Source organism: Berghia stephanieae, chromosome 4 (genome assembly GCF_034508935.2).
Source record: "Berghia stephanieae isolate SIO BIC M18660-M18661 chromosome 4, UCSD_Bste_1.3, whole genome shotgun sequence".
In the NCBI taxonomy this organism is placed as follows: Eukaryota; Metazoa; Mollusca; class Gastropoda; order Nudibranchia; family Aeolidiidae; genus Berghia; species Berghia stephanieae.
In genome coordinates, this window is record NC_088363.1 from 78,874,652 (window position 1) to 78,902,573 (window position 27,922).

The following is a 27,922-nucleotide window of genomic DNA, read 5'->3' on the forward strand; positions in this document are numbered from 1 at the left end:
TCGGTTTTGCCTTGGGCCTCCCTGGAGTCCTTTGCTGAGGCCAAAACAGTCAAGTGTATAGTGTTCGTTTGGGTGGTGATATTTATTCCCTCTCTGTTTTGTACTGATAGTTATATTGTTTTGAACATGTAAACGTTTTGAGTGTATTCTTTATTTTGATCCATTACTGGTGTCTGGATGAGAATTTTAGGTGATTTCAAACTAAGGACATTACATTGATGGTATGATCTAGGAATCTATATCTGTTCCCTATGTAAGCAAATTCCCCCTGGTCTTACGTTTTTCTTCGGAGCTTTAACTTTAATAGTAATTCTATAATGTCTTGATTATCCCATTTTCTTCCTTGTACTGCACTGGTACTGATAACACAAAACAAAACATGGATGGCTATTATAAGTACAATATGGCTGTGATATATTGCATTTTAGAAAGTTGTTATTCTTAAGTTTTAAAAAATTATGAGTCTTTTTTTTTTTTTTATCTCATCACTTATGTCTCTCTATACAGGTAATACTCAGATTGGAATGAATTCATCTTTTCGCACCACGTTGAATAATCAAGCTATCCTATCCTCACCTGGTACTTCTCACTCTTCATCTTTAACACACTGGACTGCCCAACAAGATAGATCTGTTTCTGAACAACATTCAAGTGAAGGAAATGTCGATTTCATTAACACAACTGTAACATGCAACTTTTGCTCTTTGAAATTTTCTACAAAAGTTCTCTATCACAAGCACCTTGCGGAATTACATCGTGAACAAGTACCGTATCACTGTAATCTTTGTGAAAAAGTATTTCTGCTCAAGGCAAGTTGGAGAATTCACACCAAAGAACATGGAGAGCGAAGATTTTCATGTGGAATTTGTGCAAAGAAATTCAAACGGAATTATGATGTTCAGAGACATATTAAGTTGACACATAAGGTTTTCTCCTTTAATGCAGAAAACGGACTAGATGTGTAATCATCTATATACTTGAAGAGGTCCGTTTTTGTTGACTTTCATCTTTTATCCACAAATGAGTGTCATTTATCATTTTAAAACTTGAAAAGTGTTGATTATATATATTAATATCATATATTTGATTACTCTGTTGAGAAAATAAGGCTTATAATTGCTTTGGAATAACATTATAAGAAGGACATCCTCAAATACAGTAACTAATGAATCTGGACTGAGATTATTTGGCTTTGCCCAGATCCTGGCTGAAGTCACATTTTATTGAGGGAGGTAGTCAGATATGAGCTTGAGTTGTACGTTTTTTATGAGACGTGATATTTTTACCCTTGCATACCATCCTCTCTTACTCCACACATGTTTTTATAAGAGACTTTTCATGTCCTTAGGCTGATAAGATTGATAGATTGCTGCTGAGATCGACTTTTGTGAACTTTTCTTCTTTGTCTTGCTTTTTCTTAGAAATTCAGTGACCTAAGAGTCAAGAGCATTGAAAGCATCAAACTCTAAATGTAATAGTCACTTTGTTTTGAATTCCATCGTCCTATTGTTAGCTGCTGAAATAACTTAAAATTGTAGCAAGTACTCTTTAATTTTCTAATATTTAATTACATGACTGTGCAAAATAATTTGGAGAAAAAGGTTTACAAAACAGTTTTGTTTTAAAAATTCACAAAAAAATTCAATCGTCCAAAGCATATTACTATACATCAATACATCTGTTTTCTCCATGTTTACAAACGAAATTTCAATCAGCAATAAAGAGACGTGGATGGAGAATCAAAATTATAGTTCTACATTCTGTATATGGATTAGCATTCACTATTAGTTATTCATTACCTTTAAAAGATTATTCCCTAAAATAAAATATTTTTACTCTGTATTCTATTTTACTAATAAGATGTTCTGATGCCATATCATGCTCAATTGGTTTGTAGAACCTCTTCAATGAAGCTTGCCTTATAATTACAATTTCATTCATGGGAGATGGGTAGAGTATACGAACAGAAATCTCTTATCTGTTGTCCCTTTCTCTGTCATTGTATTCTTCCTATTCTTTTGTAAAATGTGTAAACTGCAAATGAGGATTAGTCTACATGTTTTAATTTTTAATTTTAATTCTGCATAAGCCTAGAATATGGCCACTGGAATGAGATGATTTAGCTTTGCCCTCCTCAGGCTGGATACGTTTGTCATGAGGGAGACAGTTGAATGTTAATTTGATATTTTGTGATTGTATGATATTTTTTCTTAAAGATTATTTTCTTCTTATGTCACCGTATTATTAGTGTTAGAAATTATCTGAGTACTATTTCCTTTCTGGTGGGACCCTGGGATGTACTTTAGAGAACTGTACCCCTTTGTCCTTTTCTTAGATATTAGTGACCCACAAGTTTTTCAGGCACTGAACTCTTAATTCTGTGTTTTTGTATTATGTCCAATACTCCAATATTGATTTATATTTTTAATATGTTTTATGAGTCATTATCTTCATGTGGCACATCACTATATTATTACCTATTCAAATAGAAGACCAATGAACTACAATCTGACTCCAACAATCCTGTCTTCTCATTCCATGCAGATAAGCAAACGAGTGGCATGAATACTTCATCTTTTCACATCATGTCTACTGATCAAGATTCTTCCCATTCAAGCTACACTAGGGCACACTATCCTCAAACTACAAAGGATAATGCTGGATTTTTGGACCTAGTTCGTCATAATCTCAACTGTGCGTTTTGTCCTATGACTTTTATAACAAGGCCACAGTATCAGGAGCATCTCTCAGCATTGCACCGAGAAGAAGCACCATTCCGTTGTGACTTTTGTGATAAAGTCTTTGTTATCAAGGATAGCTGGAAAAGGCACATTTCTGATCATAGAGGGCATAGATTTGTTTGTCAGATTTGTGACAAGAAATTCAAAAGGAATTATGATCTTCGTCAGCACATCAAAACTAATCACAGACTGTTTCCATGTCTCAATTGTCCTCACATCTCAAAAACAATCGTAGAATTTAATCACCATGTCCTTAATTGCAATAATGACTCTTGAGTAAATATGTATATATAATTAATTTCCAATTTTCAAGTTTAAAAAAGACACTTTTGAATGGGCATAATTAAACTTTTGGCAGTTATTTTTGTAGTGCTAAGAATGGAAAAAAATAGTAATTACATTAAAAAGAATGGTATTCAGATGTCTAGATTGGTTAATGCAACATTTTGGCAACAAATATTTATTCTGCTGTGCACTAGATTCCTATATTAATCTAAATACCACCTTCAGTCATCAATCTTCTTGTTCCATGCAGATAAACAACTCATGGGGACTAGAGAAATGCCTTCATTTCAATCCACATCAGCTGACCAGGCCTCGTCATCTTCAAGCTTTGTGCCCATACCTGAATTTTCACACGGAAATTACTTGAGAGGAGATTATCAATCAGGAGTCCCTACAGTTCAATGCATCTTTTGTCCAATGGCATTTATGTCCAGACACGATTATCATAAACACCTCTCAGAATTGCATCGTCAGGAAACACCTTACCATTGCAACATGTGTGACAAAGTTTTTCTGTACAAGGAAAGTTTGAAACGACACACTGATGACCATGGAGGACGTAGATATGTCTGTCAGATTTGTGACAAGAAATTCAAGAGGAATTATGATCTTCGCCAGCACATTAAAAATATTCACAAACTTATTCCTTGTCTCAATTGTCCTCATATCTCCAAAACAAAAATAGAGTTTAATCACCATGTGCTTAATTGCAATAATGGTTCTTGAGCAAATATGTTTATGAATTTCAAATTTGCTAGTAAAAAAGGAGAAATTTTTTAATAACAAATAGTTTCTTAAAACTTTTTGAGTTTTTTTTCCCCTAAAGGGATAAGTGTGGTAAGAAGTAATTACAATAAAAAAGAATGGTATTCGGATGTCTAATTTATGATTTGGTTAATGCAACATTTTGATAATAAATACTGTGCATTACCTTCCCTAAATACCACCTTCAGTCATCAATCTTCTTGTTCCATGCAGATAAACAACTCATCAGGACTAGAGAAATGCCTTCATTTCAATCCAGATCAGCTGACCAGACCTCGTCATCTTCAAGCCATGTGGCCACATCTGAATTCTCATATGGAAGTTACTTTGGAGAAAGTCAAACGGAAGCCTTCAATGTTCATTGTATGTTTTGTCCGATGGCATTTGTCTCCAAACTCGATTATCATAAACACCTCTCAGAATTGCATCGTCAGGAAACACCTTATCATTGCAACATGTGTGACAAAGTTTTTCTGTACAAGGAAAGTTTGAAACGACACACTGAGGACCACGGAGGACGTAGATATGCATGTCAGTTTTGTGACAAGAAATTCAAAAGGAGTTATCATCTTCGTCAACACATCAAAAATATTCACAATCTGATTCCTTGCCTGGATTGTTCTCATATATCAAAAACTGAGCTAGAATTTAACCAGCATATCCGAATTTGCAAAAATAATAGCTGAAAAACTTTTGTTCATTTCCAAAGTGTTATTTGTCGAAGATATTGTCAGTACACACACACAGAGAGAGAGAGAGAGAGAGAAAGAGAGAGAGAGAGAGAGAGAGAGAGAGAGAGAGAAAGAGAGAGAGAGAGAGAGAGAGAGAGAGTTCAAAGTAGTTGTCATGTCTTTAAAAATGTGTAATAGTAATGAATGCATGTATTTCATATAGAATCGCTTACACAACTTAAGCCATCCAAACTGTCTTCTTGTTCCATACAGATAAACTTCTCATTGGGACTGAGAAATTGTCTTCATATCCTGCCTCATCGTTTGGCCAGGCCTCTTCATCAAGCTTTGTAGGCAGATCAGAGTTTTCTTGTGGAAGTTACTTTGGAGATCATCAAACAGGACCTTTCAATGTTCATTGTGTCTTTTGTGAAATGGCATTTATATCCAATCAAGAATATCATAGACATATTTCAATAGTGCACCACAAGGAGGCACCTTATCATTGTGATCTGTGTGACAAAGTTTTTCTGTACAAGGAAAGTTTGAAACGACACACTGATGACCATGGAGAACGTAGATATATCTGTCAGATTTGTGACAAAAAATTCAAGAGGAACTACGATCTCCGGAGACATATTAAAAATACTCATGGGCTCATACCTTGTCTTAATTGCTCTCATTTTTCCAAATCAGAACAGGAATTCAACAAACACATTTTAAACTGTTCTAAATGAATCTAAATGACAAAATGTACATTTTGATTTCGAAGTTTGTTTTGTTTTTATTGTCTTGTTTTCTGTATTTATCAACCTCAATGATACCCTATGGTTCAGTGAAATGAAGATCTCCCTTAATTGTGTCATTTTCCAAAAAAGACATGCAAGACGTTCATATATCATAAGGTTGACTTTAATTTAGGCCCAATCTCTTTCATTAATATTAATAAGAATGAAACAAAGCAAATATCATGTTTCACACAAAAATAGAAATGTATACACTTTTAGTATGCATTATTTAATACCATCAATACTGTCTTCTTATTCTACGCAGATAAACAAATGATTGGAAGGAACACTTTTCATACTGGCCAATACCAATTTCCGCACAACTCTGCTCTTCAGAATGCCTCTGATAATTCTGGTGGTAGATTTTGGAACAAAGAGGATTTTCTCCACAATGATGGTCTTCTTACCCAGTGCAGCTTTTGTCCGAAGACTTTTGTGACAAGGATGTCATACCAGCAACACCTTTCAGACTTGCATCGACAGGAAGCACCTTTCCATTGTGATATTTGTGATAAGGTCTTTCTTTACAAGGAGAGTTGGAAAAGACATAAATCAGATCATGGAGAGCGCAAATATGTGTGTCCGATTTGTGATAAGAAATTTGCAAGGAATTTTGTTCTCCGTAGACATGTGAAGTTTATCCATGGCTTGTTTCCTTGTTTGACTTGTTCTCATTATTCAAAAACTCAGGAAGAATTCAACAACCATGTGCTTTTTTGCAACAAAAGCAATATGAGCAGCTGTAAATTCTGAAAAAGTTATTTAATTTTACAAAAGAATCATTTTGCCTGTTTTTTTTGTTGATTTGGCTTATAATTGCATATGTTTTTAAGGTATTTGAGCTATTTAAAAATTTAGTGGCCATGTAGTCTAGATGTGTGACACTCACTGTCAGGTCCAGGGTTCAAATCCCGATTGAGTTGTGCATAGTTGTGTCCTTGGAAAAGGCCCTTTGCTTGTATTCTCTCACTGTTCTCGGAGATAAGATGTGTACCTGGCTGTTAACAGCATTTGTCTCCGTCCAAAATGTTCAGTGTTGCTGTTGGCAAGGGATCCCTTGTAAAGTACTTTGATTGGGTGGGGTCTTCTGACTTCCCTTTGTGGGCAGAAGGTCACTTGCCGTGTCTTCTGTCCCCTATATTTGTTTTTCCTTTCCATGTTGCTCTCTGCTTTGTTCTGGATTTAGATTGTTTGTTTACTAGCAAGTTTCCTTAGCTGGGAGGAAGATAGTCAAATGTATTGTACTTTTTTGGGAGATGATATTTTTTTCCTTGTAAATCATCTCTCCGTTACTGTTATGTTCTATTATGATTTTAATTAGTTTTGATTACTGTATATGGTATATTGTACTCTATAAATATTTGAATATATCCTACATGGCCGGATCCTTTACTTTTATCTGGATGGCACTTTTACAGCTAATGTCAAAATTTGCAAGTGGGTGGATTGCTCATGGAATCTTCTTCTTTTCCTTTCTTTTCTTCTTTGTCTTCGCTCTTCTTCATTTCTTTTAATTTCTACAACTTTCCTCTTTCATCTTCCTTTTTACTGGTACTGAAATGACTTGCCTTTAGTGTCACAAGTGCCATAAAACGCCTAAAAACTAAAATAAAGCGCGTTGAGCACTTTAAGTGGATATTGCGCAATATTTTTCTTTATCAAGGGTAATAGCTTTGAACATCTTTTAGTCTGCCTGCATTATCAAATTTCATCTCAGTTTGCACATGTTAATACTCTTTACATTATCCAATGTCTCTTGTCTTTGTTTAGTAAGCTGAAAATGATTTTTTCCCCTTCGCTTTTAATTTTTTGTTGTTGGTAAAATGATAATTTTTTTCCACGCTTTTATTTTCATTTTTATCTAGGTGGCATTATTTTAAGTGACTCTTAAGTGACTCTTAATTACAGAATTGAATGACTGTGATAGGCTGTAAGCAGAACATAACATGGTCAGATTGTATGTATTATGTTGTTAATCAATGACAGGGTTGTTCAATAATACAGTGAATATTTCAGTTTCAGGAGGTAAAAAGAAAAGTATAATTCATATAAGGCTGTCTGTGTTCCAATTCAAGTCAATTTAAAATATCATTCCATTCATGAATGATTGTTCTCAGTTGAAATCGTACAAGATTTGGAAGCTTTTTGAAACATTGATCTTCCCCTCTTTTACAATATTTTTGCACCTCAGTGCATACATATCTCATGCCAACAATGTTGTCTTCTTTGTTCCATGCAGATAAGGGGCACTTACGGATCACTCCATCATTTCGCTCTGGAACATCATTTACCAATTTGTCATCAACTGCTGACAGCTCTTGGTCTGAGAGTCATACTTCAACACTGACAAATATTTCGTCTTCACCATTTGACTCCAGTTTTGAAACTCAAACTGGAACTGCTTCTTTTTATAAACCAATGGACATAAGTGGGAATAATTCAATTGATCCATCATTGAAGTCACAACACCAATGCCCATTTTGTCAGATGAGCTTTGTTGCTAAGACAGAACTCTATAGGCATCTTGCAAAACAGCACAGAGGTGAAGTCCCTTACCAATGCGATATGTGTGAAAAAGTTTTTCTCCATGTTAGTAGTTTCAGAAGTCACATGAATGATCATTATAACCGTTCAAGATTTGTTTGCCAAATTTGTATGAAGCAAATTGGAAGGAAACATGACCTTAAGAAACATATAAAAACTATGCACAAGCTTCTCCCCTGCCCAAAATGTCCATACAACTTTAAAAATGAAGAAGAGTTCCGTGAACATGTAATAACTTGTAAACAAACAAATTACAAAGTCACATGAATCAACGTGATATTTGTCGATTTGATCATATTTACATTTTCCTTTGTCAGTTTAATGATGTCCTCATTTTAAAAAAAGATATTTTCTTGCTGTTTTGATTGCTTTAATTTGCTGGAGCGTTTGTGTTTTGTCTTTTTCTGATTTTATTGGGGAGAGGTGGGATTATATTGTAGGTCCTCCCGTAGTGGGCAGGGAGGTACATACTGTCTTCTATCCCCCTATATCTGTTTTCCAATATGCTCTCTGTCTTTGTCTTGGAATGAGATTACTTGGTTTTGTCCTGGCCCTGGCCTGATACCATGGCTGGGAGGGATGCAGTCAAATGTATAGTTAGTTTTGGGAGATGATATTTTTTTCCTTGTAAATCATCTCTCTGTTATGCATTGTATTATGTTTAGTTTACATATTATATTATATGATTTGTAAACATTTGAGTGGATTCCTCTTAGTTCGGACCTGTGCTTGTGTCTGGATGAGACTTTTAGGTGATCTCAAACTAAGTACTTTGACGGTGTGCTCTTGGAATCTAAATCTTTACCACTTTACAGTATTTGAACCAATTCCCCTTTGTCTCACCTTCTCTTTTGTGCTTTAATTATAATTCTAGAACTTTTTACTATCCCATTTTGTTCCTTTTTACTGGCGCTTATATGACCTTAATGTGTTGCAAGCGCCGTAAGACCCTTAAAAACAAAAACAAAACAAAGTACTTTGATAGTGTGCTCTTGGAATCTACATCTGATCCCTATTTGTTCCCAGTTCCCCTATGTCTTACTTTTTCTTGGGTGCTTTATTTGTAATTCTAGACCTTTTTACTATCCCATTTTCTTCCTTTTTACTGGCGCCGATATAACCTAAATGTGTTGTAGCAAGCGCCATAAAACCATTAAAAACAAAAACAAATATTGTAGGTCACCTGCCAGTGTATGATATTAATAATTATGTCCATTAGACGAGATGGTATTTTAAATAATTTCCCTGTACACTTCATTAATTACTATGTTATAGTTTGGGAGATGATATTGTTTGTTCTTTCCCTTTCCATGTTGATAATAAGTTTGTATAGTTTGGGAGGTGATATTGTAAGTCATCTCCCTTTACATGTTAATAATGATTTTGTATAGTTTGGGAGACGATATTGTGAGTTATCTCCCTGTGCATTTAATAATGATTATGTATAGTTTGGGAGTTGCGATTGTAAGTTATCTCTCCTTGAACATGTCATTAATAATTATGTATTGTTTGGGAGATGATATTTTAAGTTATCTACCTTTACATGATATTAATAATAAATATGTATATTTAATGATGTGACCCACTGGTTCGAAACGGTATTATGTCAGGAACGAAGTTGATTCTGGAAATTGAATTTAAAGTCAAAATCACTATAATTACATTCTTGAAATTAGTTTTCGAAAGAGCATTCATTAGAAAAAAAAAAAAACCCAACAAATTATTGTAAATTTCAAACAAAAAATCATTTTACTGCATTTTATGAATCCTGACATAATTCCACGTTGGGGTGATGGATCACAAATATGTATATAGGTGGGGTTCCCGACCTTCCTTAGTGGGCAGGGAGGTACTGGCTGTGTCTTCTATCCCCCTGTATCTGTTTTCCAACTTGCTTTCTGTCTTTGTCTTGGAAAGAGATTACTTGGTTTTGTCCTGGCCCTGGCCTGAGTCCTAGCTGGGAGGGAAACAGTCAAATGCATAGTTATTGTTTTGGGAGATGATATTTTTTTCCTTGTAAATCATCTCTCTGTTATGTATTATTATGTTTGTTATTTTAAATGTATAATGTAAGCATTTGAGTGTATTCCTCTTTGTTGGATTTTGTGCTTGTGTCCGGATGAGACTTATAGGTGATCTCAAACTAAGTACATTGATGGTTTGCTCTTTGAATCTGCATCTGATCCCTATTTGTTCCCAGTTCCCCTTTGTCTTCCTTTCTCTTGGGTGCTTTAATTGTAATTCTATAACTTTTTACTATCCCATTTTCTTCCTTTTTACTGGCGCTGATATAACCTAAATGTGTTGCAAGCGCCGTAAAACCCTTAAAAACAAAACAAACGACCTTCCTTAGTGGGCAGGGAGGTACTGGCTGTGTCTTCTATCCCCCTGTATCTGTTTTCCAATTGCTTTCTTTCTTTATCTTGGAATTAGATTACTTAGTTTTGTCCTGACCCTGGTCAGGGTCGAAACAGTCCGATGTTAATTATAACTTCGCTAGATGATATAATTTTTTTACTTGTATCTCTCTGTTATGTATTGTTCTTTTTATTTTTAACATGTGCTTTTTAAATTATGATTTGTAAAGATTTGAGTGTATTCCTATTAGTGGGATCTTGTGCTGGTGTCTGGTTGAGACTTCTAGGCGATCTCAAAGTATTGATATTTTAAAAAATACCCAGAAATCAGCATTAAATAGCCTAGAAATACCTCAAAATAAGTTTTTTTAAAAAAATGTATCTATCACATTCAATAAAGTGAATATTATATTGATATATAGATATAGATAATATGTAGGCTATATAGAATAAAAATTAATTTGCTTATTGATTTAATTTTGCTAATTGATTTAATTAATTTAGTATCACAATCTAAAACATTTCACAGCAGATGTTTGGAAAAAAGGTGTAGAAATAGATAATTTAGGGAGGAGGTAAACACTCTTTCCCTAAAATTATTTGTAGGAATGTGAACCATATCCACAGATAAGAACAAAACCTGGGTGGGGATCCTGACCTCCCATAGCGGTCAGGGAGGTACATACTGTCTTCTATCCCCTGATATGTTTTCCAACATGCTTTCTGTCTTTGTCTTGGAATGAGGTTACTTGGTTTTGTCCTGGCCCTGATTGGGGTCCTGGCTGGGAGGGAAACAGTCAAATGCATAGTTATTGTTTTGGGAGATGATATTTTTTTTCCTTGTAAATCATCTCTCTGTTATGTATGATTATATGTTATTTTTAATGTATAGTGTAAGCATTTGAGTGTATTCCTCTTCGTTGGATTATGTGCTTGTGTCCGGATGAGACTTTATAGGTGATCTCAAACTAAGTACATTGGTGGTATGCTCTTGGAATCTACATCTGATCCCTATTTCTTCCTAGTTCCCCTTTGTCTTACTTTTTCTTGGGTGCTTTAATTGTAATTCTAGAACTTTTTACTACCCATTTTCTTCCTTTTTACTGGCGCTGATATGACCTAAATGTGTTGCAAGCGCCGTAAAACCCTTAAAAACAAAAAAAAAAACAACAAAAAACATAAGAACAAAAGTAAAATAAATAATTCCTGGGTGGGGTTTCTGACCTCCCATAGCGGGCCGGGATGTACTTGTCTTCTATTCCCCTCTATCTGTTTTTCAATTGCTTTCTGTCTTTGTCTTGGAATGAGATTACTTGGTTTTGTCCTGGCCCTGGCCTGATACTGATACACTCGCCGAGAGGGAAAGAGTCAAATGTATTGTTAATTTTGGGAGATCATTTTTTTTCCCTTATAGATAATCTCGCGGTTGTGCATTATATATAATTATGTTTTGTTTACATTTTACAAATGATTTGTAAACATCTGAGTCTGAGTGTATTCCTTTTAGTGGGGACCTTCGCTTGTGTCTGGATGAGAATTTTAGGTGATCTCAAACTAAGTACTTTGATAGAGTGTGCTCTTGGAATCTATTTCTGTTTCCTATTTGAACCAATTCCCCTTTTTCCTACCTTTTTTTGGGTACTTTAATTGTAATTCTAGAACTTTTTACTATCTCATTTTCTTGCTTTTTACTGCCGCTGATGTGACCTTAATGTGTTGCAATCGTCGTAAAACCCTTAAAAAACAAACAACAACCCTTCCCCTTTGTCTTATTTTTTCTCGTGTGCATTCAATTGTAAATCTATAATTTTTTGACTATCCTATTTTCTTCCTTTTTACTGGCGCTGAAATGACCTCAATGTGTCACGAGCACCGTGAAGCCCTTAAAAACAAAACAACAAAACGACGACGACGATGTTGATGACTGGGTGGGGATCCTGACCTCCCATAGTGGGCAGGGAGGTACATACTGTGTCTTCTATCCCCTTATATCTGTTTTCCAACTTGTTTTCTGTCCTTGTCTTGGAATGAGATTACTTGGTTTTGTCCTGGCCCTGGTTGGAGTCCTGGCTGGGAGGGAAACAGTCAAATGCATAGTTATTGTTTTGGGAGATGATATTTTTTTCTTTGTAAATCATCTTTCTGTTATGTATTATTATATTTGTCATTTTTAATGTATAGTGTAAACATTTGAGTGTGTTCCTCTTTGTTGGATTTTGTGCTTGTGTCCAGATGAGACTTATAGGTGATCTCAAACTAAGTACATGATAGTGTTCTCTTGGAATCTACATCTGATCCCTATTTGTTCCTAGTTCCCCTTTGTCTTACTTTTTCTTGGGTGCTTTAATTGTAATTCTAGAACTTTTTACTATCCCATTTTCTTCCTTTTTACTGGCGCTGATATGACCTTAATGTGTTGCAAGCGCCGTAAAACCATTAAAAACAAAAACAAAAAAACAGATGTTGATGATGACGTTGATGACTATATAATTTTGTATGCTCTATTATCGTTTTAAAAATAAACAAACAAAATAAACGCTATGTGTTAATATTATTCTTTGTAGACTGTGTGGGGTTGCTCGCTGCTGCTCGTGTGATCATATTATTTTATAACTTTTATCTTTTTGAGTGTGTTCCTTTTTTTAGTGGGGATATGTGCTTTTGTCAGGATGAAACATTTAAGATGATCTGAAACTAAGTACATTGATGGTATGCTCTTGGAATCTACATATGTTCCCTTTTTGAACCAGATTTTACTTTTTCTTGGGTGCTTTAATTGTAATTCTAGAAATTTTTACTATCCAATTTTCTTCTTTCTGTCCTTGTGAGGCAGCTGGGCTTAAGCATAATTTAACTTTTAAAAAGGTCACTAAATAAATCATATTATAGGGTGCGAGAACGAGTGTTGGTATAACCGGCATAGTTTCTTAACCAATAAAGGATTTTTAATTTAACTTAGCAAATATTAACTAAAAGTGTTTTGTGTATGTAGCTTGTAAAATTTCCGATGGTTCTGATTTCTACTTTGAATTGAAACAGCGTCACACTTTTCCATTTTTTTTTCTTTCTTTCTTTTTTCTCGCATCCTATAATATGATTTAGTGAGTGACCTTTTTAAAAGTTAAATTATGTGTTTCTCAGGCTATAACTGTAACAGAGCTTCGGTCAATGATAGTGATCGATAGGACATTGAAATGTTATAATGTGCGCTTGCAACATGTTTAAACTGCATGTGCCTAAAAAATTTAAAAAAAAAAGAAACACTACCATTACTAGAATTGTCTACCAACAGCATCTTGCAACTCACCATATAGATGAAGTACCTTTCCATTGCAATATTTGCGAAAAAGTATTTGTGAATTACGGTAGCTTCAGAAGTTTGGTATCATTCCCATACCATTTCCCAAAGAGAAAAATAGGGTATGGAGAAGTGCCAGATGAAAACAGAGAACAAAAAGTCACGGGCTCAGTGCCAAACTCAGGATCCAATTGACACGACACCCTCCTCCTGGCCGAGAGGGAGAGAGAGAGAGAGGACAGAGCGGTCGCACAACCGACTGAGCTATCCAGCAACACAAAAATATGGCTTTCAAACTTAAAGACCTGAAAAATGTGTATGAAAGGTGCCAGACAAAGCAAGAAAGAAAAATACAAGAAAAAAAACAAAACACCCCCAATATTTAGTCTACCTCGACTGGGGATCGAACTTCTGACCTTCTGATTACCGGTCAGACGTGCTACCATTACCTGTAGACTGATTTTTTGGGGTGTTTTTTTTCTCTTTTTTTTTCTTGCTTTGTCTGGCGCCTTTAATACACACTTGTTCAGATCTTTATCTAACACCGGTGCCTGTCCCATCAAACTTAGTACCAATCAGTCGTTTGTGCGACCGCTCGCTGTCCTCTCTCTCTCGGCCAGGCAGAGGGTGTCGTGTCAATTGGTTCTTGTTTGGCACTGACCCGGTGACTTTTTATTCTCTGTTTCCGTCTAACAAAGAGAAAATGACATTCGATTTATTTCTAAAAATGAATGACCTCAAATGAGTCCAGACTTGAATCCAGTGGACTAAAGCATTGGTTACTTATGTCCAATAGGGCTATGGTTTATAATACGACCCGCACAACGATTTACACGGACACAGAGTTAAAAAGAATCAATTCAAAATGCATGGCAGCAAAATCACCATTCAAGACAGGAGAACATTAATTGAATCATGGAGAAAAAAAAAGGCTAGTTACCCATAGTCATGAAGCAAAATGGAGGATCAACAGATTACATCTAAATTTGACTATCACGTCCCAAATGGTCGATATATGTCAAAATTACAGTGTTTGTTTAAACATGCGTGAATTTCACTTTTTTTCCACATATTTTCTTGAATTGAAATATTGCGTACTTAAATTTCAATAGTTGGGTTTTGTGCCGTAAAATTTCAGGTTTGCATCATTTATAGCCTCTGGACTACAGGATTCTTAATTTTTCCAGTTTTTTTTTTCTTGCAGCCAATTCATTGGGGTTTAAAGGTTAAAAACAAAACTGAAACTCCTTTTCCTGTTTAAATATATGATCATAGACTGACTTAATAATTCGAATGTCTCTGTGCATCCCACATCTCACGTCATCAATGTTGTCTTCTTTGTTCCATGCAGATAAAGAACGTATTCGAGCTACCCCATCATTTCATCCTGAAATGCAACTTTCTGAATTTTCACCAGCCGGCGACACCTCGTCTGTGGGTTACACACCATTATTGCCAAATGATTCTTCAATTCAGGGCAATCGTTTTCCAACGAGAGAGTCTTCTGGTACTTCAAGAGACAGCAGTGGAAATTATTTAGATGAATTAGCTTTATATAGTTGCCAATTTTGTTCAATGCGCTTTGTGTATAGAATTGTCTACCAACAGCATCTTGCAACGCACCATAGAGATGAAGTACCTTTCCATTGCAATATTTGCGAAAAAGTATTTGTGAATTACGGTAGCTTCAGAAGTCATATGAAAGATCATAAAAATGGTCCAAGATTTGTGTGTCAAGTTTGTGGGAAACAATCCAATAGAAGCCACAACCTCAAGAAACATATAAAAACTGTACACAAGCTTCATCCCTGCTTCAGATGTTCACATTACTCCAAAACCGAAGAAGAATTTCGGAAACATACGCTAAGTTGTAGTGAAGCAACTTAAAAGTCACACAACTGGAGTTTTTGAATATGTATTTACATATTTGCTTTCTCTCAATTTGATTTGTGCTTATACTTATACCATACACTTGTAATGTTGGCTTTATTGATTTTGTTATTACTGAGATCGTTTACCAATTCTGATTTCTCTTGTTTCACACAGGTTCCGTGCAGGATGCAAATGCATCTATTGATCGTCCCACTTTAGTCCAATTTCCCAAATTTTCCTCAAGCAAGTCTTCTTTGACTTCAAACCATACTTCACACTCAGTGGGACTCCAACTCGACAATACCCCAACGACATATCAAGCAGATCAGCAAGAAGGACCATTTCAATGCGATATTTGCAACAAAACATTTTTTTATGAGCCAAGTTATAGAAGGCACTTATCGGATCACGGAGAACGAAAATTCACATGTCAAATTTGTTTTACGAAATTCAAAAGGAATTACCATCTTCGGAGACACATCAAAATGACACATCACATGATTCCCTGTCTTAACTGCTCTTACTACTCTCAAACAGAGGAAGATTTGAGCAATCATAATTTACTGTGTGTTGGTATTGGTATACAGAAAAGAACTCTTTGGCAGGACTCATGATGTTGTCATTACTTTTTTTATAATCATGATTAACTAGACATTTGCACAGGTCACCAATTTCGTCTTATTCCGCTCTTCTTTCAGAACAATCTGCAAGTCGGGCATCGTCAGCTGGTCGTATCACCACACTTCCTTTAAGCCATTCTGCCACTGTTGAACGGTTCGTCCAATCTTCATCGTCGTCAGAAAATTACTCCAGCAACGTCAGCATGAATATTTCTAAAGGAGAGGGTGATGCTGTTTCCGTTTATGGTTGTTTTACCTGTCATATTGGATTTAGCTCAAGACCAGCATATCTGCAACACATGTCAATGTCACACAAAGAGGAAAGTCCTTACCAATGTTCGTTATGTGACAAGGGTTTCTTCACGCTATCTGGTTTTAAACGGCATACAAAGGATCACGAAGGCCAGAAATTTTATTGTCAGATATGCAATGCCAAATTCATGAATAGGTACAATTTACGAAGACATTTGAAAAGAGTGCACGTTGCAGCTTGATGTGAGCCTCCCAATCACGGATGGGCAACCCTTGCTTGCCATTGGTTTTTAGGGATGTCACTTTCTATCTTTTATTTTCCATCTCATATCTGTTGCCCCGTCCACCTCCATGCGTCTTATTGAGTTCTTGGTATTAATGGTACCATTCGGTTTTGCTTGGGCCTTCCCATGAGTCATTAGCTAGGAGCAAGACAGTCAGATAATTGATTTTTTGGGTCTGAAATGATATTGAAATATATAGTGATTTTTAAAATTTATTAATGTTTGTGTGTATATATATATGTGTGTGTGTGTGTGTGTGTGTGTGTTTGTGTGTGCACGCGTGTGTTTGTGTTTTTTAAAACCCTGTATTTTTGGATGTCAGTATTACATTGTATTATATCATCTTTGAGAAGAATGAAAATACGCTTAACATTGGTTTTGCAATCAAGCATATAGAAATGTTAAAAATATTGAAAATGAAAATACAAAACAACTATATATTGATAAAGTTATCCTTTGGCTTATCTTCCATGCTTGCTTTATGAAACATCATTTCGTTAATATAATATATTTATATTATCTCTTGCCTTTTGAGAAATATGTATAATTTTGTTTAAATCTAAAAGGGGAAGGTCGACTTTTTTCCCTTTTTCTCTTTTATGTCTTTAAATTTGCTGTCCCTTGTATGTAAGCGTTGGATCTTTGTTCTTCCGGTCTTTGTTTGACATCTTTATTTTTTTAGCTGAATGTTTCTTTTTCTTGGAGATGCATCTTGTGTGAATCATTTGGTATTGAATGTGCAGGTTTTTGAAATTGCAATGTATTATATGTATTTTGTGAACATTTGAGTGTGTTCCTCTTTTGTCGGAGATCCTGGCCTTGTCAGTTTCGGACGTGTAGGATTTTTCAGGCAGTTTGCTCTTGGATCTTCTTCTGATCTCTTTTCTCTTAGGAGCTAATCAGCCTTTTTTTTTTGCCGGTCTTACAATCACTGAAATGACGCTGTAACATTGTAACATTGACACAAGGGCTCAAAACCTATAAAAATAACATAATATCTAGTTTGATCCGCCCGGTGTTATTCTCTTGCTTTTACCTGACGCTTAGGTGGTCCTGGAGAGTCGCAAGCGCTGGTTAACTCTCATAAACAAGTAAACAATTTGTTGAAATCGACTGAGAAGTTTTCTAAAAACTAAGCTGATTAACAAAGTCAAAAATATTAACAGCTAGGTCAGTGTTAAATGAAACAATAATAATTTCCTTTGTGCATATATTTTACACAGATGAGCATTCAGAAGGCACTGGGACCGCATTCTTACCATCTTCATATCAACAAAGCCGTTTCCGTCATGACTTAACAGCAACGTCGAGTACAGCTCATCCGGGCTTTTCAGTCGATTCAAGATATGATACATCAGAGTTACACGGTGATTTTAACCATTTTGTCAAGTGTCAATTCTGTCCACAGTATTTATGGACCAAATCCGATTATCATAAACACCTGGCCGGATGCCATCGGGAAAAAATGCCCTTTCAATGTAATTTGTGTGAAAAGGTGTTCTTCACTCACTCTGGTCTGAGTAGCCACCTCAAAGACCACGGAGAGAGGAAGTTTGTTTGTCCGATTTGTGACATTCGGTCCAAACGTAAGCATCATCTTCAGAGTCATCTGAAGATCGTACACAAGCTATTTCCGTGCCCAACTTGCCTTCATTTGGCTAAATCACACGTCGAGTTTACTCAACATATTCTTCAATGTAAAAGAGACATACAGACAGGAACAAAGATGAAGTAGCTCTCATAATATGCGTGGACATGGAGATATAAGTAAGGACTAACTCTAGATTATTATTATTGTTATTATTATTATTATTATTATTATTATTATTATATATTATTATTATTATTATTATTATTATTATTATTATTATTATTATTATTATTTTTATTATTATTTTTATTATTATTATTTTGTTATGACTGATTATTATGGTGATGATGATGATGATTATTATTATTATGATTATGATTATGATAAGAAGAATGATGATGATGATGATTATTATTATTGTTATTATCATCATCATCATCATCATCATCATCATCATCATCATCATCATCATCATCATCATCAACATCATCATCATCATTTTTCTTCTTCTTCTCATTAATAATGTATTATTAATATTATTGTTATTAAACTTTGATGACACTAACGATGGGTGGGGTCTTTAAAACTCCCATTGTGAGCAGGAGGTCACTTGCTGTGTCTTCGATCAACCTGTATTTGCTTGTGTCCTTGGCTGGGAGGGAAACAGTCAAATGTATGGTGTTAGATTTTGGAGATGATAATTTTTTTCTTCTTGTAAATCATCTCTCTGTTAAAATATAATGGTAGGCTACATAGTTATTATTATTTTGTTTTGAACATATCTTGTAAACATTTGAGTGTATTCCTCTTAGTGGGATCCTGTGCTGGTGTCTGGATAAGACTTTTAAGATGACCTCAAACGAAGTACATTGGTGGTTTGCTCTTGGAATCTAAAACTGTTCCTTTTTTGTACCATTTTCCCTCTGTGTTACCCTTTAATGGGTGCTTTAATTGTATTTCTAGAAGTGTGTCGCAAGCCCCGTAAAACCCTTAAAACAAACACTAAAACGTGACATTGACCTCCCATAGTGGGCAGGGTGGTACTTACTGTGTCTTCTATCCCCCTACATCTGTTTTCCAACTTGCTTTCTGTCTTAGTCTTGGAATGAGATTACTTAGTTTTGTCCTGGCCCCGGCATATTGGCCTTACTGAGAGGGAAACAGTCAAATGCATAGTTATTGTTTTGGGAGATGATATTTTTTTCCTTGTAAATCATCTCCCTGTTATGTATTATTATATTTGTTATTTTTAATGTATAATGTAAGCATTTGAGTGTATTCCTTTTTGTTGGATTTTGTGCTTGTGTCCGGATGAGACTTCTGGGTGATTTCAAACTAAGTACATTGATGATATGCTCTTGGAATCTACATCGGATCCCTATTTGTTCCCATTCCCCTTTGTCTTACTTTCTCTTGGGTGCTTTAATTGTAATTCTAGAACTTTTTACTATTCCGTTTTCTTCCTTTTTACTGGCGCTGATATTGATATAACCTAAATGTGTTGCAAGCGCCGTAAAACCCTTAAAAACAACAAACAAACAATATTTGTTCCCAGTTATCCTTTGTCTTCCTTTCTCTTGGGTGCTTCAATTGTAATTCTAGAACTTTCTACTATCCGATTTTCTTCCATCTTACTGGCGCTGATATAACCTAAATGTGTTGCAAGCGCCGTAAAACCCTTAAAAACAAAACAAACATAAAACGTGACATTCACGGGTACTTCAGGGATGTACTTTAGAGTGTGAGCGCTTTAGGGAGGATATGTTATATAACCTTTTGACCATCCTTTTGCCTTCCTTTTTACCTGGCGTCATAGAACGAGCGAAATTGACGTCACTCAGCTCTTTGATACTATTGATCACGGTATTCTCATTAAACGACTTAATATAACCTTTGGCTTGTCTGGGACTGTCTTGCAGTGGTTTGAATCTTATTTAGATGGCAGAAAGCAACAGGTTATGATTTTAGATAAACTTTCTCGTCAACATACATTGTCTTTTGGTGTTCCTCAAGGCTCTGTTTTGGGTCCAATTCTTTTTGTTTTGTATACTTCTCCATTATCTAATGTCATCACTGGTCATGGGCTGCGCTATCATCTCTATGCAGATGATACGCAACTTTATGCTACTGATAAAACTAAAAATCTCGAAAATATTGTGAAACGTGTGGAAGAATGTGTGACGGATGTGAAAGAGTGGATGGATGCAAACAAGTTGAAAATGAATGAGTCAAAAACAGAAGTGATGATTGTGGGAAATAGAGGGCAGTTGAAGGTGAATGATGGTCTTGAGGTGTTGATTGGGGGTGAAAAGATCAAAGTTTCAAAGACTGTGAAAAATTTGGGTGTCTATTTTGATTCAGAAATGAAAATGTCAGCTCACATTTCTGCTCTCTGTAAATCTTTATACTTTCAATTGAAGAAAATCAGTTCGATCCGTCAGTATATTGCAATTGGAACATGTAAAACATTGGTTGTTTCCCTCATTTTTTCGAAACTAGACTATTGTAACTCGCTGCTTGTCAACTTGCCTCAGGCTTCTATTAAACAATTGCAACTACTGCAAAACAGTGCAGCAAGATTAGTTTTTGGCAAAAAAAAATTTGATCATGCAACCCCTTTGTTGGCCTCTCTCCACTGGTTGCCCATTGAAAAGCGCACATATTACAAAGCAGCGTGTCTTGTTTATAAGTGTTTGGCTGGTATAGCACCGGCATATCTCACAGATCACGTGGTCATGTGTAAATTTGAAAATTACACTTTAAGATCATGTAATGACCAAACGAAAATTTCGGAAAAAAGATCAAGAACAAAATTTGGTGATAGATCGTTTGCTTGTTTCGGCCCCAAGATTTGGAATGAACTACCACGTGGTCTGAGGGAGTGCAAGTCTTTACCTACTTTTAAAAAGAATCTCAAGACACATTTTTACTGTATTTGTTTTTCTTGACTCTATATGAATCCTTGATTTGGCTATGAATTGTTATTGTTGTTATTATTTTATTTTTTTATTTTTTCACTTAAAATTGATATTTATATTGTAAAGTGCCCAGAGCTTGTGTTTTACACGAGAATGAGCGCTATATAAATGTGTATTATTATTATTATTATTATTTGATATTCAGCCCTTTTTATGAGTAGTTCTGCTTAAATCTATCATTCAGACTATAAACGTTCAAGGTTACAGACAGTTTTGTGTTTTGGTACGTTATATCCGGCTGACGGATGTTGTAATCATCTTGGCTAAACGCATAGCATCAATATGACTTTGTCACAAGCAACGTAATACTTTTAAAAATAGATAGTAGTGATTTGAAAAGAAAAATTAATAAAAGAAAAGAATCCCCCCCCCCCCCCCCCCCCCCCCTTTGTAAATAAAACTCAATAAAAATCTACTTCAATCGTTCATCATATAATCATTTATTATTATTATTATTATTATTATAATATTATTATTATTATTATTATTATTATTATTATTATTATTATTATTATTATTATTATTATTATTATTATTATTATTATTGTTATTGTTATTATTATTATTATTATTATTATTATTATTATTATTATTATTATTATATTATTATTATTATTATTATTATTATTATTATTATTGTTACCGTATTATTATAATTATTATGACCTGAAAAATGTAAATTTCAATTCAACTCTATTTTCGATTTCGAATCTTCTGGGCATTTATTTTGCATATTATCCTTACAATATTTTTGAAATTTGAAACGTTGCTCATGTATCAATGTGAGTTTGTTATTGATATGTCTTATTACCATGTGCTTTGTTTTGTTGTTTGCATTTGTGAACCTCAATAAAAATGATTACGAAATAAAGCACCACAATTGATTTGATTTTTGTTTAGATCTAATCTTTCTTATTGGTCTTTGGACTTTAGAGATCACTTTTGCTTTTTACTTTTATCTTCCTTTATGCATTCCCTTCCATTTTGCTTTCCATCTGTGTCTCAAGATGAGACTATTTGACTTTGCCCTATGACTTGCCTATCCTCTTATTCTTAATTAATCTGTTTTCCCTATCCATGTTAATCCCCGTCTTTTTTCTGGATTTACATTGCTCAGTTATTTTTCCTTTTCCTGAAGGGGATCCTTATCTGGGAGGGAGACCATCAAAGGCACCGTACCTTTGTTTTTGAGATATTTTTTTCCGTGGTAATCATATTTCTGTTCCTGTTATGTTTTATTATGATTACGTATTCGTTTTGAATAGTGCTTATTGTTTATTGTACTTTGTAAACATTTGAGTGTATCCTTCACAGGGGTCAAGTCTCGTCCTACATGTTAAGTCATGCTGTGCGGCTCTGTGGTCTTGTGATATGACACTCGCTTTTGGATCGGAACGTCCTGGATTCTAACCTCACTCGGCGCATAGTTGAGTCCTTGGAAAAGACTCTTTACTCACGTTCTCTCACTGTACTCGGGTGTAAAATGAGTACTTGGCCGTTAACAGCGTTGTCTCTGTCGGAACAAAAATGTATTATCGCCTAACAAGCGTCGTGTTTCGTTCTGTTTCGTGTTGCTGTTTTTCATGGACCCTTTGTAAAGCGCTTTGAGCACGTTTAATGGGTTATTACTCAATATAAAAGCTTTGCTTGTACCTTGATGGGCTTTTAGAGGATGTCAAAATAGGCACATCGATGGACAACTCGTGGAATCTTCTGTTCCCTATTCGAACCAGTCCCCCTTTCCTTCCTTTTTCATCGGTTCTTTTTACTTTATATCTACAATTTTCCTCTAGCATTTTCCTTTTTTCTAGTGCTGAAATGACCTAAAAGTGTCACAAGCGCCGTAAAACCCCTGAAAACAAACCATCCGGATGCATTGCATTCCCTTCCATTTTGCTTTCCGTCCATGTCTTAACATGAGATAACTTTTAGTGCCCTCTGCCTTGCCTGGGTGCTTGGCTTGAAAAAAAAATAAGGGGGGGGGGGGGGGGGGGGGGGGGGGGGGGTGTGTGGTAGTATTTTCATTTTTTTTTCTTTTTGTCAAACATGTCAAAAGACAAAAGTCTATAACACACTAAATGAATCAAATTTTGAGCTGTGCTCAATCGCGCAACCAATTGGTTTCCTTGAGCACGACTCACGTAACTCACTAGGCAGTGAGTGGGCTAATCTATAAAATGACGTCAAAAGACAAGTCATAGTGTCGGGCTATAAGATAACGAAGGTTACGCTCAGATACAGTGACCTTTTGATTGTCTGTCAACTTCCTTTTTACTGGTGCTTAAATGACTAAGAAATTTCTTCAAGGAACATTAAAATATCCTGTTATTTGATAAAACCATTAACTTTGTAATCCTCAAATTATCACTAAAAACGTTAGTTTTGTTAGTTTTTGTTTTTTTGTTTTGTTTTTTTTTTATTATTTAGCGCTATAGCCTTTAAATGTGCTCAAAACGCTTTACTAATGGTCCCAATGCATCATCAACAGTTAACCTACAGGCTAGGATGAGACTGACGCTTCTACAATAGTTAGACATGTCTATTACCAGTCACGTATTCATTTTACTCTTTGAGTAGGTGAGAGAATGTATTTTCCAGGGACTCAACTTTGCGCACAACAGGACTCAAATCAGTGACTTACATGTCAAAAGCGAGTGTCAAACTATTTGACGACAAAACCGACTGTGTTGTTTGACTTTCGCTTTCGGATCGGAAGAGCCAGGGTCCGAAACGCGGCGCATAGTTGAGTCCTTGGAAAAGGCTCTTTACTCACATTCTCTCACCGTACTCAGGTGTAAAAGTGGTACCTAGCCGTTAACAGCCTTGTCCCTGTTCGCAAAACTTGTAATATCGCTTAACAAGGGGCATGTCTCGTCCTACATGTTATGCTGTTGACTAGAGACCCCCTGTAAAGCGCCTTGAGCACGTTTAGTGGATATTGTCCTGTATAAATGCTCTAGTTAAAAATCGTACTTTCATTTTATTGCATTTTTCCCCTTGATGAGCCCGCTCGGATCTACATCTCTTCTGACGATATTTTGGTGTAGTTAAGCTATAGTATGTTATATCCCATACTCCCTATAACATCTCATCTCTCTTCATGCATGATAATGTGACTTTCAGTCCATGTTCAAGGTGAACGAGTTTGACAAGCCATTAACTCAGATGCTGGCCGACTGTTAGATGTCTTTTTTTTTTTCTTTTAAAAAATAGCTTCCTCCTCTTGCAATTTGCAAATTATTCCTGGTTGTAGATATGAGATGATTCAAATTATATTGTTACCCAAGTTTATCTAATTTATCTTTACGATAGCCAACATTTATGTTTTATTTTCTAAGTGTAATGGAAAATTAACTTTAAAAAAATAATTCCTCGTCACATTTTATTCTTCACGAGCGGGGGTTCTTGAATTCCCTTGGGTCCGGGGAGTTTAATTGTTGTGCCACTTTCCAATGTGTCTATCGTCATGGTCTTGTTGTTCTGGTTTACTGTTCTGGAATGATGCCATTTGGTTTTTACCCAAGCCTCACTTGGGATCTCTTTCTAAGGGAGGTAGACAGGTGTGTGGGGTTATTTATGTCTGAAACGATGTGTATGAAACTCAATTTTTAAAGATTTTTAACATCACAATGCATTTTGTGCGCATTTTGCGGAGATGTTGAGCTGTTTAGTAGGCAGGGGGGGGGGGGGGGGATTACAAACTGTGTCTTCTATCCCCTTATATCTGTTTTCCAACATGCTTTCTGTCTTTTTCTTGGAATGAGATTACTTGGTTTTGTCCTGGCCCTGGCCGGAGTCCTAGCTGGGAGGGAAACAGTCAAATGCATAGTTATTGTTTTGGGAGATGATATTTTTTCCTTGTAAATCATCTCTCTGTTATTTTTTTATATTTGTTATTTTGAATGTATAATGTTAGCATTTGAGTGTATTCCTCTTTGTTGGATTTTGTGCTTGTGTCCGGATGAGTCTTATAGGTGATCTCAAGCTAAGTACATTGGTGGAATCTACATCTGATCCCTATTTGTTCCCAGTTCCCCTTTGTCTTACATTCTCTTGGGTGCTTTAATTGTAATTCTAGAACTTTGTACTATCCCATTTTCTTCCTTTTTACTGGCGCTGATATGACCTTAATGTGTTGCAAGCGCCGTAAAACCCTTAAAAACTCAAAAACAAATGTTGAGCTGTTTGGAAAAAATTCTAACCAGATACTTATATTGATAGGTTCTTGTTGTTTCAACTCATGTTCTCTGTCTGGAATTGTTTCATACATAGCTTTCCGTCATCTTACACCAATACCGGCTCCCAAATTTGTAATTTTAAAAAGGAGATTCTCTCTCGCTCTCTCTCTCTCTCTCTCTCTCTCTCTCTATCTCTCTCTCTCTCTCTCTCTCTCTATATATATATATATATATATATATATATATATATATATATATATATATATCTGTGTGTGTGTGTGTGTGTCTGTGTGTGTGTGTGTGTGTGTGTATTTCTCTTTCTCCACTATATGCAATAAATTTTAAAAGATTTTTAATATATCGGTTTCGTGAAAAAAAAAACCCCGGAGAAGTTGAGAAGCCTGCAGCCGAAAGACTATGAATTATGCAAGTAATGCAAGTCTGACATTTTACCATAATCAATCCTATTCATTAAAATTTATGGAACTACATAGATCTATACATTTTCAAGAAAATATGTTCAAAATTTTATATTCCACGATTGTTTCAATAAACATACCGCACAAATGCCAATTGAAGAATTTGGACGTTAGATGCTAATTCTCAAATTGTGATGTGATCTGTTCTATCCTTCAATTTGCTTTACGACTGTTCCTTGGTATCCCCCCCCCCCCCCCCCCCCCCCCCCCCCCCCCCCCCATAAACAATTTATTTTCTAATGGCCGCGAATAGTGAGCGATCCCATGCATTTTGAATTACTATTTTAACTTTGCTTCTCTGTAAAATGTTGTACCAACCTTATGAACCACCAATGACCAAGTGCTGTAATCCATTGGATTAAAGTCGAGGTTCATTGGAGGCCATTCCTCTTTGAGAAACGACTCGAAAATGTTTCTGCTCTCATTTATTATGTGACATTGTTAGGAGAAAACTATTCCAGATTCTATTACGATCCGTCTTTGTTTTTAAACCCGATTTTCATCCCTGGGGGGCAAAAGTACCCAGGGGTATGCTTTTTTTAAAACCGTTAAACTGTCAATTTTTGACGCAGAGACCTGAAATTTGGTGACTTTTTCTAAAATGATGAAGTAGTGCATGTCCATGCCAAATTTCAGGCTTGTCACGTGCATGGTGTACTTACACTGAGCATGCTCATATTTAATTGTAATTCTAGAACTTTTTACTATCCCATTTTCTTCCTTTTTACTGGTGCTGATATGACCTTAATGTGTTGCAAGCGCCGTAAAACCCTTAAAAACAAACAAAAACAATTATATATTAGTGTTGACCAAATGCTATGATATATTCCACAGTTTTCATTTCCACTCATCTGTTTTTGTCTGATTGCCTCAAATGGGCCATTCATAATCTTAGACATTTTAGAGACTCATTTTGTCAATGTCAAATCACAGATAAAAGAGATCAAAACAAGAACCATAGTTCATTTCAAATATATGATTACATACGATTTTCAGCATGACTACTGACTTTTATTCACTTTTACTGGGGTTAAATCAGTGTCTAGTTGAGGAAGTTAATTCTACTAGAAAATCAATTTGATCAAGGGAAAATTACATGACGTTATGGAGTCAACACGAAGTTGAAATTTGTGAATTTTTGAAAAATTGGGTGCAAAAAATATATTCCTTCATTACTTGCTTAATTTAGCATTCTTCTCTATGGTGGGTCTTTGGTGGACTTAGCCTCCCAAATCAACAGTGGCAGTTGAGTTGACCATGTCAGGTAGATCGTTAATATAAATCAGAAACGTTAGGGGTCTCAGGATTGCACCCTTTTATTTGGACTTCGGTGTTTCATTTGCAGTTTCTGGTTATAACCTTCCAAACACAATTTTCGTGTCTTTGTAACATTGAATTCATCCTAAAAGTGTCTCTGACTCGCTTGAAAGAGATGTTGAGTGTCTTTACCAAATTAATGCCATTGAGAAGTCTGGTTACTTACTCACCTTTATTTGGACTGTCAGCTACGTTTTTCACTTCTCTTTTTCCTAAAACTAGTTGCGTCTTTCAAGACTTTGATTCAATACAGATCATACCCTTAACAAATAATACGCTTTTATTTCAAGCAAACTATTTCTCCTTTTGAAAATATTTCAATGGAATCCTGATTAAACCTGCACCACTGGATCAGAAAGATTGGCTGACTGAGAGCAAGTTTGACTTTATCCATTATCAATGGAACACACTCAGATAAAGAACATAAAATTTGGGACCAACAAGAAGAGGTGTTAAGTAGTTGATTTTAAGAATGTTGAATTTATTTGAGATTCCACTGTATATTATACATATTATATAAAAGGAGATAGAGTAAAAGTTTCTATTTGACTATTAAATTGTCTTCTTTTTTTTTCAAGCCTGCATTATGTGACCGGGAATGTTTATTTAGAATCTATATTTCCCTGTTTGCTCCCTATTTAGTTGCGACTATGTCATCGATTTATATATTCCCTTTGAACGACAATTATTTTGTCATACCTAATTACTACATAATTGGATGGCAAAGGCACATGCAAACCGTATCTGAGTCTCGCAACCGGTATGATTTATTGTACCATGATGTATTACATATATTTTAATTTCACGGAATGAAATGAGTGCTATGTACCAAACATTAAACGATATAATCCAATTTCAACGTATTTGTGAAGGAATAGAGAGAAAATAAACAAACCTCCACC

The 27,922-nt window shown here is 35.4% G+C and overlaps 1 protein-coding gene across 15 annotated transcripts in view; it reads left to right on the forward strand.

The window, feature by feature from the left end:
• LOC144971330 (uncharacterized) overlaps nt 1–27,922 on the forward strand; it is an 87,805-nt gene that overhangs the window by 52,496 nt on the left and 7,387 nt on the right. The window contains exons 3-4 of one of the 15 annotated variants that reach the window (XR_013645117.1): nt 4,736–9,643; nt 10,159–12,687. The exons of 2 other annotated variants lie outside the window; for them this stretch is intronic. Coding sequence is in view for 11 of the 13 variants with exons in the window: in XM_078912017.1 (XP_078768143.1) it covers nt 7,490–8,061 (572 nt within the window). In the remaining 2 variants the exon portion in view is untranslated. 12 more of the 15 variants (XR_013645116.1, XM_078912020.1, XM_078912035.1 and 9 more) reach the window with 12 other exon arrangements.